Source organism: Heterocephalus glaber, unplaced genomic scaffold, assembly GCF_053883595.1.
Source record: "Heterocephalus glaber isolate CG9 unplaced genomic scaffold, H.glaber_assembly_v1.0 deba00001504, whole genome shotgun sequence".
Lineage (NCBI taxonomy): Eukaryota > Metazoa > Chordata > Mammalia > Rodentia > Bathyergidae > Heterocephalus > Heterocephalus glaber.
Window position 1 is genome coordinate 62,519,532 of NW_028258324.1, and position 16,868 is coordinate 62,536,399.

Below are 16,868 nucleotides of genomic sequence, written 5' to 3' on the forward strand. Positions count from 1 at the left end.
GGAGTAGGAGGGAAGACCCACCCCAGAGAGAACCCTGAGCTCTGGCTCCTACCCTGTGGGGCTAAGCCTTACCGTCCAGGTCTGAGTGGTGAGGGTCTCTGCTAAGCTCTGCCTTTGGACTTCCAGCAGTGGCAGAGGCAGCTGTCAATCAGAGAAGGAGCCATGGAGATGGTGACAGGGCCAGAGGCAGGACAGATATAAAGTACAGCAGTCGTGAAGACATGATGGGCCTGAGACAGGGAACTCTGGTCATTTGCCCTGCCCTTGGTGGTTCAGATGTCCTGACCAAGCATCTGTCCAGACAGGCAGCGCTCTACAGGCCAGAGCAGCACAGGGAAAAGGATGTTTGTAGTTTCTAGCCCTTCGTCTTCTTCCTATGCACCTAGTACTCGTAGGCTTTTTTGGGGTGTAGAAAAAGCTAGACACAGTCACTAGTCAGGTTTAGGATGGGAGAAGAGGAAGGAAAACTATGACATTCTGTACTGGCAAAGAGGAAATTGGGCTGTATAGGCAGCATGTCTGTTTGGGAACTTCTAGAAATGGAACAAACTCCAAAGGGCTGAGTAGCGAGAAACTCTGAGAGCCCATGTATGGATTTACTTGCCTGGAACCACCAGGCATGCTTCTTGCCATCCATTTTACTATCCCATGTACCTAGGCACTGCTTGCTTAAGGTATGTGGTGTTTTAGAGTCAAGTCTGTAGAGTTCTGCAGTGTCACTGAGCAAAAGTCCTTGCCATTATATCTATGACTTCTGAAGTGACATATTTGACCAGTGGCAATCTCTACCAAGAAGGAAATGCATACCCAACTCAGGAGAAGGTTGTCTAGAGATCACTCTGCAGGCGGAATACTCTGGTTAAGTAATGAGGAAGCCCAGAGAACAGGGCTTTCAGGGCAGGGAATGCTCTAGAGAAGAATAGAAATGCCAATAAATTTCATCTGGTTCTAGAATCCAGGGTGAAAAGGACATCAGCGGGAGGTAGCAGCAGTAGGTGAGGTTGAACTGGAGCAGATGGGACCTTGATTACCAGGCTCGAGGCTGGGTGTCATCATGCAGAGCATGAGGAGCCATTGAATCGTTAGAGTGGAAGAGCTAGGAGACCAGAACTCCACTTTAGTAAGACTTAAGGTGGAGAGTGTGCAAAGTGATTTTATTGAAGACTTTGATTTCTTAATTATCTTTTCTACCAGTTTCCAGGAAGTCCACAGTTTTGATTCTGGCAAGGCTGCACCTTGGGGCCCCCTGTGTGCGGCCATGGCCAGCTGCCACTCTCTGATCCTTCTGGATGGGACAATCCAGGGGGACCCTCTGGACCTCAAGATGTTTGAGGGCACTGCCTGGGTAAGGTGACAGCTTGTTCAATTGAATGAGGAAAACTTGAAGAATCCTGACAGGGATTGCTGAAGCCTTTTCAACTTTGGTTAAAATTCAGAGAGATAGATTCATCATAAAGTATGAATCTTCTTTGTATGAATACTTGCCTGATTCTTCCAGAATTTCCCAACCTCTGCTCCAAAGAATGCTGTGAAGGAGTCCAACATAAAATAGGGTTCTACAACCAAATAGAGTTGGGATCTATTAAGCAAAGCTAAACTGATATTTTGACTGTAGAATTTTATTATTCTGTGGTGCACTACAGATATTCAAGATAGAATATGATACATTCAACATTTACCAAACCCATTTGACCTCTGAAATCTTGCTGCCATGCCATAATCTGGTTCACAGTTTCTGCAAATGCCCTCAGAGAAATGATCATCTAAAGCAGTGCCATTTGTGGCAATCCAGCACTTGAAATGTAGTAATGCAACGAAGGAACTGCCTTGTTAATTTTAGTTAGTGTTGGTTAATTTAAATTTAGTCACAGTGGCTGGTAGCTACTATATTAGACAGCCTTGGATAACTGAAGGATCCTGATTCAACTGTTCCATTTCCTGAGCCCAGTGTGAATGACAGTTGAAGGGTGTAATCTGGTCCTGGAGGTGCAGGCTCCCATGACAAATGGGGAGGATCTCTGCACTGTCCCCCTCTGTGACTGAGTGGCTCTGTCACCTTGTCTGCACACATGCAGTCAGGTGAATACTGAGACGATGAGCCGGAAGGGGTTATGAAGTGAGGAATGAGTAGAGAGGATTCATTAGTTAGCTAATAGATTACATTCCCTCCCAACCCTCCACTCTTCCAAAGTTCCAAAGTCACTCTCAGTAATACATAAAACACGGGACAGTATTTAAACGTGGTTGTAAAAACTGGAAGCAAATTATTTCAGGGGCATGGTGTATTCCTCCTGAAGAGCCCAACAGAAGAATGTTCAGGAGGAAAATGTTAGCCTTCTGGAGGTCTGATTAATGAGAGAGGAAATCTGGTAGAAAGGGAAATTTCTGAAATCACTCAGTTAAAATGAAAATGTTTGCTGTGGAGGGATTTGGGGCACAAAGACAAAATAGTAAGCAGTTTCCTGGTTCTGCTTGGAGGAGAATCAGTCTACTTATTACAGAGCAATACTCTTACCATCTTCATTGGAATTGACAAAATGAAGAGCTGCAGAGCCATTTATTACTTGTGACTTTGACCTGAATCCTAATAGTGTCCCCTTCTTTACTAGAGGAGGGTAGCCCACTTGTTCAAGTCACATATAAGTTTGAATCTTGTTTGGAACGTAAATCTTCATAATTAGCTCTCTGCGAACTGCCAGGGCAGTGTCTTATCTATCCCAAAGAAAGCATAAAAATGCAAGATTATTCATTCAGTTTAAAGCTGAGTCAGAAGCAGACTTGAGTTAAGTATCCTTTATTTAGTTAGGAACCTTCCACTAAACATAAGTGGGAGGGAAGGTGTCATTATAGACTCAAGAATTTTAGGTCTAAAAGGTTGTAAGAATATTTTTCCGAAAAAAATGAGATCCAGGAATTAATGGAGGTCCCCAAGGTTAAACATGTGACAGGGCGCAGTGTAATACCATCTCCCATTTTATGCTTCTACAATTTATATTAGATTCCCTTTCTGTAGTTTAATATTGATTAATAATAGTTTCTTGATGGTACTGATTTCTGCTCCAGAAACATCCTAATAATCCAGACCTTTTTCAAATGTGCTTTCTAATTTGCTAGCAGCTAACTTGCCAATTCTCTAACTCAATAAGGCTACTAGCATGGATATGGCATAAATAAATAATCTCATGTTTATCTCAGGTCACAATTCTAATTTATCCAATAACTTTTGTGCTCTACCATATTGGGAAATAGTTCTCCACGTGTTTTAGTTACCCTTCTCTCATTGCCGAAACAAAATACCTGACACACAAAGTTAAAGGGGGAAAGATTTATTTAGCTCACAGCTTGTAGAGATTTCAACCATAATGGGCTGACTCCAAGGCAGGTTGGATGACAGGCTTTGCAAAGGAGAAACAGTTCATGGCATGCACAAGATAGCAAAAACAACAAGGAACCTTAACAGCACCTCTCTGCCCCTTTTATCTTATCCAGCCTACTTAGGGCAGGTAGCACTCACACCCTTAATCCTAGTGCCCTTGAGCCTAACATTGCACCATGAATCCATGCCAATGTCACACACTCTAGGTCTAGCCCCCTCTGAAAAAGCCCCACCTATGACCACATGAGGCTTTGGGGGACAACCAGACACAAGCCATAACATCCCGTAATCCCTCCTGGAATTACTAGATATAATCATTTAATAAGAGCCGTGGACCTGGAGCTAACACTTTTCCTATCAGTTACTACTTAGAATAGATTCACAGCATTTTTGGCTTTTTGACCTTCTACAATAAGGTCCTTGCTATAAATCAATACGACAGAAATTTGACAATGACTATATTTGAAGATAGTTATCTTGGAAGATAAATATGTAAACAGGGCTTTGAAAAGATTAAAATTTTATGCAAAAAAAGAAAGATTTCCTTCTCAATTTTTCTCCAAGAAATATTCTAAATGTTTTCATTTTATAATAGAAACTGGAAGATTGCAATGTAGACTCCTGCAAATTTGGCATGTCAGATTCAAACACAATCATAAAACCGGGACCAAAAGCCAGTCAGGTACGATTTGCTTCTTTAAATCAGGATTTCTTTCTCCTTGAAACTGGTGAAACTTCTCTTTCACGTATTTTCATATGCCTATTATTTAGCTTTTTCCTAACAAATTCCATAGTTGGTTTGGTGGTTCCTTCAGTCCTGGATCTGTCCATTTGTTTATTTAAGTAGATACTCATTGAGTACCTATGTATGCTAGAACATTGTGCTAGATTTCAAAAACAAGACATGCTGTTGGGCTCATGTTGGAGTAGTGGTTAGCCTGTGGAAAATCAATACAGGGCCAGGGATATAGCTCAGTGGTGCCACCACCTGCCTTGCAAGTGCAAGGTTCTGAGTTCCATCCCTGGTACCAGAAAAAGAAAAGAAAATCAATACTGGTGCAAATAAGTACAAGGTGGGAGAGAGAAGCCTCACAGAGGAAATAAGCTTGGCTTGGAAGGGATCAAGATTTCTCCAGGTCCGCAAAGGGAAGGGACTTGCAAACCAGACAACTTGTTGAGGAAGTCCCCTTAGATGCAGCCGGAAATACATCAACATTATGACAAATACAGTGCTTCCTGATGTCGCCAGACTCATCACAGAGTAACCCCCTCTTTTTTAGTGTGTGTCTGCTAAATAGCACTTGAAAGCTGTTTAAACTCCCTTTTGTTGATGCCCATGCAGAGTACCGTGGCAGCCATCGTCATCTTGCGCCAGTTTCCATTTTCCTCAAGTCTGCAGCGGATGTCTGTGGTCACTCAGCTGGCCAGGGAGGGTCACTTTCATGTCTACATGAAGGGTGCCCCAGAAACGGTGGTCAGATTCTGCAGATCTGAAACAGGTATCGGCTCTTTTCTTTTTCCAGAGGCAAAATCTTTTTAAAGGTCAAATGTGAAAAAGCAAATGGTGGCACCACAAGAGAAAGGGAGGGGGAAAAGAGCAAATGAACACAGAACGCCCCACAGTAAATGAATGTGGAGGAAGTCCTCTTCTGGGAGGGGGAAGTGGGCCCAGAGATCGTGTGAAGTCAGGGGGATGATTTCAAGGCTCAGGGGCAGAGAGTAAAGTCTAGCCATGGTCTAGCCATGAAAATACATCACAACAGGACAGCAGGGAAGGAAACAGGGAGCGGGAGCGATGCATGGGGAGCCAGGCTAGGGAGCTACTCAAGGTCAGAGGGCCAGGGAGAGGGAGAAGGCGGAGCCTTCAGAGGGACCCAAGGGTGAGGTCTGCACACTGGACACATCCCGTAGGCAGGGTCTCTGTCAGCTGCAGCAGAGCTGGGCGGCAACACTGACTCTGTTTTTAGAGACTCAGACCAGTGAGAGGAGAATATAGAAAAGATAAAGCTTTTAGGAAAAAAAAAAGACTAGAGTACATTAGACAAAATTTCAGCATGGTAATTGATCATTTTCACAACAATTTTCTTTTTGGACCAGACATTGAGATGACTTATATTATTTCTTAGTCTTATAAACATGTGCACTTTGTAAGTGGCAGCCAGATTTATAAGAATATTGTTGCATCAAATGAGTTTATTTGGATAAAATTGGCATTTCTCTCCACCCCAATTTTCATCTGCATTTTCCTATGATTGCTGATAGCCATCAGTGTGTGCATGGAATTGATTTTCCCAATGATTGTTCTCATTTCTTTATTTGGAGTCTTTTTTTAAACCTTACAAGTGCCTTGTCTTTTCTGACTTTGGTCTTCCACATACTTCCAACTAACAGATGACAGCCCAAACTCAGCTTTGTTTTGTTCTGTTTTCAGTCATACAGTGAGCGTCTTTTGCCTCTGTTCTATCAGGAAGGGGTGAGTCTATCACCTGTCACTTTTTAACCTTTTAGTGGCCCTGCCAGTTCTTCCCATTGCCCTAACCTCTGATATTACACATATGCAAATGCCACCTTCAGTCACACCCTAAGGGTTTCCTTGGAAGCATAGCTCAACATCAGGAACAGTTTAGCATTACAGAAAGTCTGAGATAAATGGAGACACAGGGATCCACAACCCTCCCATCGTATGGGTGAGAAACAGGTACAGAAGAGAGACTTCAATGGCCAAAGTCAGAAAGCTATGTGGGAGCGAAGACCAGAGATGAATTGTTTTGCCACTAGACCCACTACATCTTTACAACTTTATCTCATTTAGTTCTGAAAGCTGAGATGTCCAAGATCAAAGTGCTGGCTGATTTGGTGTCTAGCAAGAGCTGTCTTTCTGATTTACAAATGGCAGCCCTCTTGCCATATCCTCATGCTGTGGAGAGAGAGATCATCTCTTGTGTATATGCTTATGTCATGATCCCATTTATTAGGGCTCCCCAATACTCCATCTCCAAACACAATCACATTAGGGATTAAGCTTCAACATGGATTTGGGGGCCAGATACTCAGTTCATGACACAGTCAATGACCAGCGTGTCTTTGGTGTTCATTTCCATTAGAATTATAAGAACACACTGATAGAGTTGCCTGTGGTCTTTGTCCAAAGGTATACATGTTCTGTTAAAGCAGTTTTATTAAGTGAAAGTCAGACAAGATAGGGCGCATTCAGGGTGGTATGGCCGTAGACTATTAAGTGAAAGTCAAAGCAAGGTCCAGAGACAGCGTCCTGGACCTTTAACGTGACCTTACACTTACCTCTTCCCTCTCTCCTGACAGTGCCCAAGAATTTCCCAGAGGTGTTGAAAAATTACACAGTACAAGGATTCCGTGTGATTGCCCTCGCCCAGAAAGTCCTGAGGATGAGGAAGCTTTCAGAAGTGGAGGATTTAGCAAGGTAAGGAGTCAGAAATCATCACTGGGCCAGGCTCTGTGGGCACCCAGAGAATGAACCCTGGAGACTGAGAGATAGATGGAGCACTCACATCACTGGGGGGCCCAGAAGATGGAGGGAGAGCCAGTCTCATCCAGTTCTCTGACATGAAGATGGGGAGGTGTAGGTGAGACTGGAGAGTACTCGCTCAGATCTTGATGCTGACTGGTGGCAGAACAAAGATGGCAGCAGGGATGTCGGATATGCTAATACCAATCATCTTAGTCTTAGCTGTCACCCCACCAGATGCAACCAACTCTCTTTCTGCCTCTGAAATGATGGGCCTGACTTGAGTGTTCCACAACTAAATGGGCTGAGAGAAAGAGACAGTAGAAAATTTGAAAGACTTCCAGAATACTTTAGATTTGTTTTTTTGGGGGTGAGTTGGGGAGAGGAACTCAACAGTGTACCCCCCTCAGGTCTATAGAGGTAGTGGGTACAAATTGATTCTTTATAAGAAATAAAATTCAATATTCTTAACTACATTAAGTGGACAAATAGCACTCATCAGAGAATAATCTATACACTATCTTTTTCTTCCAATGTTCTTCAGCCTTTAAAAGTTGTTTTCAAATTAACTGAGTAGAGAAATACTGTGACAAAATAAACAGCTGATAATCAGTGTATTACTCAGTTTGATATATTTGATGTATGTTCCTAATAGATTCTCATTTATATATAATTGGGCCCTTCATGTAAGATACTGACATTCTTGCCTTAAAATTAGTGCTCGCAATCTGAGTCTACCTAAAATAATAGTAATCATTGCCCCATCCTTACTCTGCATCTGTCTTTCCATCTACAAAATGTTGGACTGGGTGATCTCTTAGGAAACTTACGCCATAACATTTTAATATTTGAAATAGAATCACAAAGCTCGATTTGAAATATGTGAATGACAGTCTCAGATTTAACATTCCAGGTCTTAGCTGTTCTTAAGCAAGCATAAAGGCCTATACTGTGTAGGATTTTATAATTTTTCAAACACAAATTTAAATAACAAATGTTAAGGTCGCATGTGAAGAAAAGATTTATATAGCTAGTGGTGGAGCATAGCTGTCACCGAGCAACCATACACAAACACAGCTGGGTTCTCATTTAAGAGCCACTAGTGAAATAGACATTATTGTAAATGTAACAAAATAATAAAATGAGTTCTGACCACTGCAAGTTTTCCTCAAGGACTATCAGGAGCCCCGTGTGCTTCTTAGCATTTAGTTAATATTTTCAAATAGTTTAAAAGGATAGAGTTTTGATTTTTATTGGAATCAAATTATATTTGGCAAAGATTTCCAATTAAGAAAATCAAAAACCTCTAAAAACTTAAAGTAATGAAAAGGGAAGTAAAAGAGTTTCTTTGAAATAATTTGGAAACCAATATCATCTAAAACTAAAAGACAGAAGAAATACTTTATCAGGATTTTCTTTTTCATTGGTTTAACAAATTTCTATGGACCTTTACTATGAATTAGATGATCAAGTGAAAACCTTGCTCTCAAGAATTTTGTATTCTCGTTGGGGAAAATAGATAATAAAATAAATCTATGAACTATCAAGCCATTGGATTTTCTTAAATGTCCTTCAGGGAAATAATGGAACAGGTTAAGAGAGTTTAAAAACAAAAAAAACAGAAAGTACCATTTGTCATGAGGGGACAAAGGGAGTCCTCTGAGGACAGAAATCTGAGTACAATAAGCCAGGCATGTAGACATCCATAGTAAGAGCACTGCAGGGGACAGGGACAGTGAGTACAAAGGCCTCAACCCTGCACCTCTGAGACTGTTGTAGAGAAACAAGAGGCCAAAGTGCCTGGAGCAGTGCATGAGGGGAAAAGCTGTAAAATAGAAGCAGAAGCATTGGTCTATTTTTGCTTTTGTTGTCTGTGCTTTTAGTGTCATATCCAAGAAATCACTGCAAACTGTTGGCACGGCCAATGTTAGGAAAACTTTTCCCTATGGTTTCCTCTAGGAACCTTCATAGTTCTGAGGCTTATGCTTAAGACTTTAATCCAATTCCAGTTGATTTTTGAGTACAGTGTGAGATGAAGGTCCCGTTTCATTTTCTGTTTGAGGTTATTAAACTAAAAATCTCCTGCACAGATAAGAAAACTATCCAGTGTTGAATAGCAGCCCGTAGGATGGGAGAAAATATTTGCAAAACATTTACTTTTCTTTTCCATTAAGTTTATTGGTACATTTTAGGTATACAATGCAGTTACATTCATCACTGGGACTTGTATCTGTCTGTACATGATATATCTTGGTTCTTATTTTTTCCCCATTCCCCTGCCCTCTCTTCACCCGGTCCACCCTTCCCTACTTACAAAGACTTTGTTTCCATTTTTTTCCTTTTCTCATATTTTTTTCTTTTCCCTTCTTTCCTTTCCCCTACCCCTCCCACTTCTCCTACTCCTTTATACCTTTTCTTCCTATTTCACAGCATCAATTACACATTTTGATCCTTATTTACACTTTTAATTTTTCACATCAGAGAAACTTTGATATTTATACATGTATGTCCTATTTATTTCACTTACGAGTATGGCCTCAATGTGCATCCACTTAGCTACAAATATCTCTAGTTTCTCGTTCTTTATGGCTGAGTATACTCCATTTGATAAAAAAAAGCCACATCCTCTTTATCCAGACTCCAGTTGATGGACACTAGGGCTCTTTCCAAGTTTTAGCTATTATAAACTGTGCTGCTATAAACATGCGTGAGCATGTATCACTGTGGTATAATTCTTTTAATTCTTTTGGGAAGATACCCAGCAGGGGAATAGCTGGGTCAAATGGGACTTCTAATCCTAGTTGTTTGAGGTATCTCCATACTGACTTCCACAGTGGTTGTACCACTCTGCACTCCCACCAACAATGGAGAAGGGTTCCTTTTCTCCCCACAGCCCTGCCAGCATTTGTTATTTGTTGATTTCTTGATACCAGCCATTCTTTCTGGGGTGAGGTGGAATCTCAGTGTTGTTTTTATATGCATCTCTTGAATGACCAGTGATGTTGAACATTTTTCATATGTTTATTATAGAAGCTTCTACTTCTTTGCCTGAGAAATATCTGTTCATTTCAGATGCCCATTTTTGAATTGGGTGTTTATATTTGGGGGGGGTCTGATTTTTTTTGAGTTCTTTTATATTCTAGATAGTAGCCCTTTGTCTGAGGAACCGCTGGTAAAATGTTTTCCCCACATTGTAGATTGTCTCTTAGCTCTGTTGGTGGTTTCTCTTGCAGTGCAGAAGCTTTTTAATAAGATGAGATCCCAGTTGTTGGTTCTTTGTACTAGTTTCCATGCTACTGAAGATTTGTTCATAAAGTTTTTTTCCTATGCCAAGGTCTTCAAGAGTTCTACCTAACTTATCTTCCAGTAAGTTTAGTGTTTCTGTCTTAATGTGTAGATCTTTAATCCACTTTGATTTTAGTTTAGTGCATGGTGAAAGATAGGGGGCAATTTTAATCTTTGGCAAGTTGAAATCCAGTTTTTCCAACACCATTTATTAAATAGGCTATCTTTCCTCCAGTGAGGATGGTTGGCTCCTTTGTTAAAGATGAGGTAGCTGAGTATGTCTGGAGTTGTTTCTGCATCTTCTAATCTATTCCACTGATCCTCCTGACTGTTTCTTTGCCAGTACCATGCTGTTTTTACCACAGTGGCTTTGAAGTATAGTTTCAAGTTGGGGATTGTGATACCCCCTGCCGTGTCTCTGTTCCCTAGAACTGCTTTTGCTTTTCTAGTTCTCTTCTGGTTCCAAATGAATTTTTGGATTGTTTTCTCTAGTTCTGTGAAATATGCTGTTGGGATTTCAATTGGGATTGCATTGAATCTGTATATCAGTTTTGGAAGTATGGCCATTTTCACTATGTTGGTTCTTCCTACCCAAGAACAAGGGATGTCTTTCCATTTTCTTATATCCTCTTCTATCTCTTTTATCAGAGTGTTGTAATTCTCAATGTATTGAGAATGTATTCTCAATGTATTCTCAATGCCTTTTGCTTCCTTCTTTAGATTGATTCCTAGATATTTCATTTTTTTGGATGCTATTATGAAAGGGATTGGTTTCCTAATTTCACTCTCAGTGAGTCTGTTATTTGTGTACAAGAAGGCTATTGATTTTTTTTTTTTTTTTTTTTTTGGTGCCGGGGATTGAGCTCCAGACCTTGCGCTTGCAAGGCAGGTGCCAGAACCAGTGAGCTAAATCCCTGGCCAAGGCTATTGATTTTTGAGTGTTAACCTTGTATCCAGCTACTCTACTGAATCTGTCAATTAAGTCTAGAAATCTTTTGGTAAAGTTTTTTGGATCTTCTACGTAGAGTATCATATTGTCAGCAAATAATGACAGTTTCACTTCTTCCTTTCCTATCTTTATTCCTTTTATTTCTTTCTCTTGTCTAATTGCTGTGGCTAATGCTTCCAGAACATTGAACAGGAGTGGTGATAGTGGACATCCTTGTCTCGTTCCTGATTTTAGCATGAAGGTTTTCAGTTTTTGACCATTTAGTATGATGTTGGCTGTTGGTTTTTCATAGATAGCCTTTATCAAGTTAAGATAAAGACCATCTATTGCAATTTTCTGCAGGGTTTTTATCATGAGTGGGTGTTGAATTTTGTTGAATGCTTTCTCTGCATCTATTGAGATGATCATATGGTTTTTGTCCTTGACTCTATTAATATAGTGTTTTACATTTATTGATTTATGTATGCTGAATCATCCTTGCATCCCTGGAATAAATCCGACTTGGTCAGGGTATATGATCTTGATGACCCTCTGTATTCTGTTTGGCAGTATCTTATTGAGGATTTTTGCATCTATGTTCATTAGGGAGATTGCCCTGTAGTTCTCTTTTTTGGTTGGGTCTTTCCCTGGTTTTGGAATCAAGGTAACACTTGCTTCCAGGAGTGAATTTGGAAGTTTTTCTTCCATTTCAATTTCATTGAAAAGTTTAAAGAGTAGTGACAATAGCTCTTCTCTAAATGTCTTGTAGAATTCAGCAGTGAAACCATCAGGACCTGGGCTTTATTTGTTGGTAAATTTTTAATTATGTTTTCAATTTCACTTATTGTAATTGGAGTGTTTAGAATTTTTATATTTTCTTCGACATTTATCTTTTAATATTTAAAATGTATAAGAAACACAACTCTTTTTTTTTTTTTTTTTTTTTTTGGTACCTGGGATCCTATTTGGGACCTTGAGTCTGTGATGCAGGTGGCGGGAACACTGAGCTAAATCCCCAGCCCTAAGAAACACAACTCAATAGCAAAAAATAAATAAAAATGAACCAGGGACTTCAATGTGCATTTCTTTAAATAAAACATATGAATGGCCACCAGGTGTTTGAAAATGGACCCAACTTCACTAACCACCACTTATGTGCAAATCCAAACCACAATGAGATCACCTCATACCTATTAGGATGGTAGTTAAAAAAAAAAGAAAAAATGAGGCTGAGGATGTAGCTTAGTGGTGGAACATTTGCCTATCATGTGTGAGGCCATGGGTTCAATCCTCAGTACTGGGAAAAAAAGATAACAAATCTGAAGATATGGAAAAACTTATGTACACAGTTAGTGGGAGTGTAAAATGGTGCAACTCCTATGAAATATAGTTTGGATGGTCTTCAAACAGTTAAAAATAGAATGACTATGTGATCTAGCTATGTCACAATCCTCCTTCTGGGTATGTATCCAAAAGAATTCAAATCAGGATCTCAAAGGGGGCATCTGTACTCCCATCTTCTTTGAAGCATTATTTACAGTAGCCAAGATAGAAATAGACTAAATGTCTATAAGTGGATGAAAAGATTTTAAAAGTGTAATATATACATGCAATGGACTAGTACTTAGTCTTAGAAGAGAAAGAAATCCTGCCACATGAAACAGCATGGGTGAACATGGAGGACATCATGCTAAATGAAATACACCAGTCATAGAAAGACAAATACTGCATGATCCCACATACATAAAGCACCTGGATAGTCACACTCAGAAGTAGAAATAAAATGGTTATTACCAGGGTAAAGGGGAGAGGGAAGTGGGAAGTTGTTTAATGGGCATAAAGTTTTATCTATGCAAGGTGAATATGTTCTAGAGATTTGTACAACATACTGCTTATAGTTAATGATAATGTATTGTACACTTAAAATTTTGTTAAGAGGGTAGATCACAAATATTCTGGTCATAGAGCAAAACAAAACACAATGTAAAGACAAGAGCAGGAAGTTATAAGTATGTGTGGAGGTGACAGATATATTTATTATTTTGATGACAGTGATGGTTGCACAGATGTATGCATATTGTCAAAGTGTCTACATTCAATTGCATTCCAATTAAACATCAATAAACTATTAAAATAAATAAAATTTCTATGAATGTAACAAAATAAACAATGAACCCGTGAGAAGATTTTTGGTCTTTTTGGTTCTAGTTAGCAGTAATCTAATTTATAATAGAAAATAATAAAGTTAAATGATGGGAAGAGTCTCTTAAAAATTCCAAGTTATAGTAAATTTTTATAGCATTCTCTATCTCACTAAGACAGGATTGGTATTTGATTATTTGAATACTCACCAAAGTATTTAATACAAAGTATAATGGAAATATTTGGTCAATATTTAAATTAAAAAATTTATTACAGTGAGACCAATTGCTATTAATCCCCCTCTAAATACTACTCCTCCCTTTGAGCACATTTATTTCATCATTCTTGCCACTCTCTTAAGCAGTTCTGGAAGTCCTTTTTGGTGAGTGTCTTCAGGAGGTATTGTCAAAAATACACTGAATGTTGCTGCTAAGTGCCATTCAATAAAAAAGCAGGCTTCTAAAAACAGTATGCTTTGTCCAGATTCAACTTATTTACTGGATCTTCCACTGTGTGATTTCTAGCTCTTTCCCCAAGTCAAAATGACCATGAAAACGAAACATTCTGAATCAATTTGGGACATCAATGCAGCCACAATAGTGCAACTAAAGACACTCATGAAAGAAGACTTCCAAAATTGCTTCAGAAAGTGGAAAGAATGATGGGATCAGTGTGTTTGAAGTGAGGGAGATTAATGGCAATGTGTCTTTCTTTGCAATAACCTTTTAAAAAAATTTAAATATTCACTATTTTTTCTTTTTGTTCTTTATTTTATTAAGTTTATCGGTACATTTTAGGTATACAATACAGTTACAGTCATCATTGGGATCTTGTACCTGTACATGATGTATCTTGGTTCTTACTTTTTCCCCCTTCCCCTGCCCTCCCTTCACCCCCTCCACCCTTCCCTATTTACAATGACTTTGTTTCCATTTGTTTATTTTCTCATATTCTTTCTTTTCCCTTCTTTCCTTTTCCCTGCCCCTCACTTCCCCTACTCCTTTAGACCTTTTCTTCCTATTTCACATTATTACTATATTTTCAATCATACTTGTATAACTTCTAAAATACAGGTGTCCAACATTTGGTTTGCCTGGGCTGTATACACCCCCCCCCACACACATATATTATGCCATATATATACCATATATATATATACCATATATATATGGTATATAAGTCAAAACTTTCTTTTAAAGTGTTTTCTATTATAACAGAAAAAAGACAACATAAACAGAGCTATTTGACCATGTTTTTGTGACACTAATACAGTAATGTCTGGATTGATGGAAGTGGTTGCCATTCTTGGTTAATTCTTAAGATGCTCCTCAGAAAGTTTTGATTTAGTTTTATTCTCTATGGGCTCCATTTTTGAAGCTAGTCCTTCATAAATGTATGTGCTGCCAAAAAGCAATGGCATCACTAAGGTGTGATTGTGGAGGGGGATGTTTTCCTTTGGGAAGATGGGTTTTACAAAATTGTGATAGAGCTATATATGATCAAACTTTGATTTGAATGCCTGATTGCCACTCTATACATTGAGGCACTGAATAAGTAAGCAGCATTCACTTTTCTAGTACTAGTGATGTTATATATGTGATCATTACAACAGCATAAACAAAATACTACTTGGCACATTTTTTGTACTTCCTATACCAAGGCAGCAAAAAAAAAATTAACTTATTAAATTATGTTTCAAAATAGCACAAGCCCAGGTTTAATACTTAAATAAGAAAAGGTACATGTCTGCTTAATAACAATAATGTCTGTCTCCACAGGGGTGTGGAGGAGACAGGCTACTGGCTTTCATTGTAAGCACTGGGGTTCTTTTTCATTTCACATGTGCAAGTACTGTATCACATTAATAAAATGTAGAAAGAAATTTTAGGAAGAAGTAAGGTTAAGTGTGAAGAATTTTCTTGGCTACCCCTTAATATTGATTTTCTCCTGAATCCAAAGGGAGAATGCAGAGTCAGAGTTAACATTTCTGGGACTTCTCATAATGGAGAATCGCTTGAAAAAGGAAACGAAGCTGGTCTTGAAGGAACTAAGCGAGGCCCACATCAGGACCGTGATGATTACAGGTATGTTTTTTGGAGGTCTGACAGGTTCATTGTATTCTAGCTATAAAAAACCTAAACAAATGAATACACCCCCCCCACAAAGATGCATGAGCTGAGTGAGCTCATGTGACTGAGGCAGAAAGAAAATGTCCTTTTGCTGAGTTTGTTATCCCATGGGGCTGTTTCTTGTGTACGTCCTGCAGCAGAATCAGAAGCTTTGGAGGTATGGACCATATCTCCTCTCTGCCTAATGCATGCCTTGCTAACTGGAATATGCTCAGGGCAACTACAACGGTGAGAACAGATGTGCTGTCCTGAAGAATCCCTGTGAAATTTCTGTAAAGGCTGTGAGCTCTGGTGGATAGTGCTCAGAGCAAAAGGGCCAGGTGTGGTACATGCTCGCCAAACCCAAGCATGGCCTGGCCCCAGCCTAAGTATTCTTTTGTTTTCCATTAAGTTTATTGGTACATTTTAGATATACAATACAGTTGCCTTCATCATTGGGATCTTGTATCTTTACATGACATGTCTTGGTTCTTATTTTTTTCCCCATTCCCCTGCCTTCCCTTCACCCCCTCCACCCCTCCCTATTTGCAAAAAGTGTAAATAAGGATCAAAATGTATAATTGATAATGTAAAATAGGAAGGAAAGGTCTAAAGGTGTAGGGAAAGTGGGAGGGGAAAGGAAAGAAGGGAAAAGTCTAAGTGTTCTTTTCTCTGGTTGACTGGAATCCAGATCCTGAGAGTGGCTTCATATTATGTTCACAGGTATGAGCTGTCACCTGAGGGTTAGTCACTCATAAACTGCTTGAATATTTCTTTATTCATTTGTGCTTGTTCTGAAAATACACAATAGGCCAGATCTGATACTGATTATCATGGAAAAGAGATGTGAACATAGTGTTTGTCCACTAGGGGCAGACAGTCTTGGGCAGAGGGGAAGATAAATAGTTATAAAGCAGGAATTGATGAACACGCCCAAAGAGCATCAAGAAAGAGTGGAGAAGGGAAACTCAATTCTGGTTGGCTCTTAAGAGATTTGCACTTAAAACAAGCAGAGTTTCTTTACCTTTTAGGTGACAATCTTCAAACGGCTATTACTGTTGCAAAGAATTCTGAAATGATTCCTCCGGGCAGCCAGGTGATCATTGTTGAAGCTAATGAACCAGAAGAGAATTTTGCTGCTTCTGTGACCTGGCAACTGGTAGAGAAGCAAGAAACTGGACCGGGGAAGCATGTGAGCAAACATTAAGATTTCTTCCACAATCCTGGGCTGAGAGACTATGGAGCTGGCACTACACAGCCTTCTCTGGTATAGAAGTCATCACGGTCATAATCCCTCACACCCACCCATAGTGTTTAGTTTGCAAAGAACCTCCAGTGCTGCTCCTCAGCCTTGCTGTACTTCACAATCACCTGAGGGGGTCTCAAGCTTCCTAATGCAGGTGGTGCAATTAGATCAGAATCCCTGGGCTGTGAGTCCACATCAGCCCTTCTCTCAGGGATTCCAACGTGCAGTGAAGGCTGAGAGCTGCTGATTTATGGCCATAGTTCCCATTGATCCTCACAATGACCCTATGTAGTTGGGCA

At 39.6% G+C, this 16,868-nt stretch overlaps 1 protein-coding gene across 7 annotated transcripts in view; it reads left to right on the forward strand.

Moving 5' to 3' along the window:
• Window positions 1-16,868, forward strand: part of Atp13a5 (ATPase 13A5) — a 103,016-nt gene that overhangs the window by 50,777 nt on the left and 35,371 nt on the right. For 4 of the 7 annotated variants that reach the window (XM_087186695.1, XM_087186698.1, XM_087186697.1 and 1 more), the window contains exons 14-19: window positions 1,195-1,345; window positions 3,972-4,058; window positions 4,719-4,875; window positions 6,698-6,815; window positions 15,175-15,299; window positions 16,337-16,515. In XM_087186695.1, the coding sequence (XP_087042821.1) occupies window positions 1,195-1,345; window positions 3,972-4,058; window positions 4,719-4,875; window positions 6,698-6,815; window positions 15,175-15,299; window positions 16,337-16,515 (817 nt within the window). The remainder of the gene's footprint in view (window positions 1-1,194; window positions 1,346-3,971; window positions 4,059-4,718; window positions 4,876-6,697; window positions 6,816-15,174; window positions 15,300-16,336; window positions 16,516-16,868) is intronic. The other 3 variants (XM_087186696.1, XM_021255560.2, XM_021255562.2) reach the window with 1 other exon arrangement.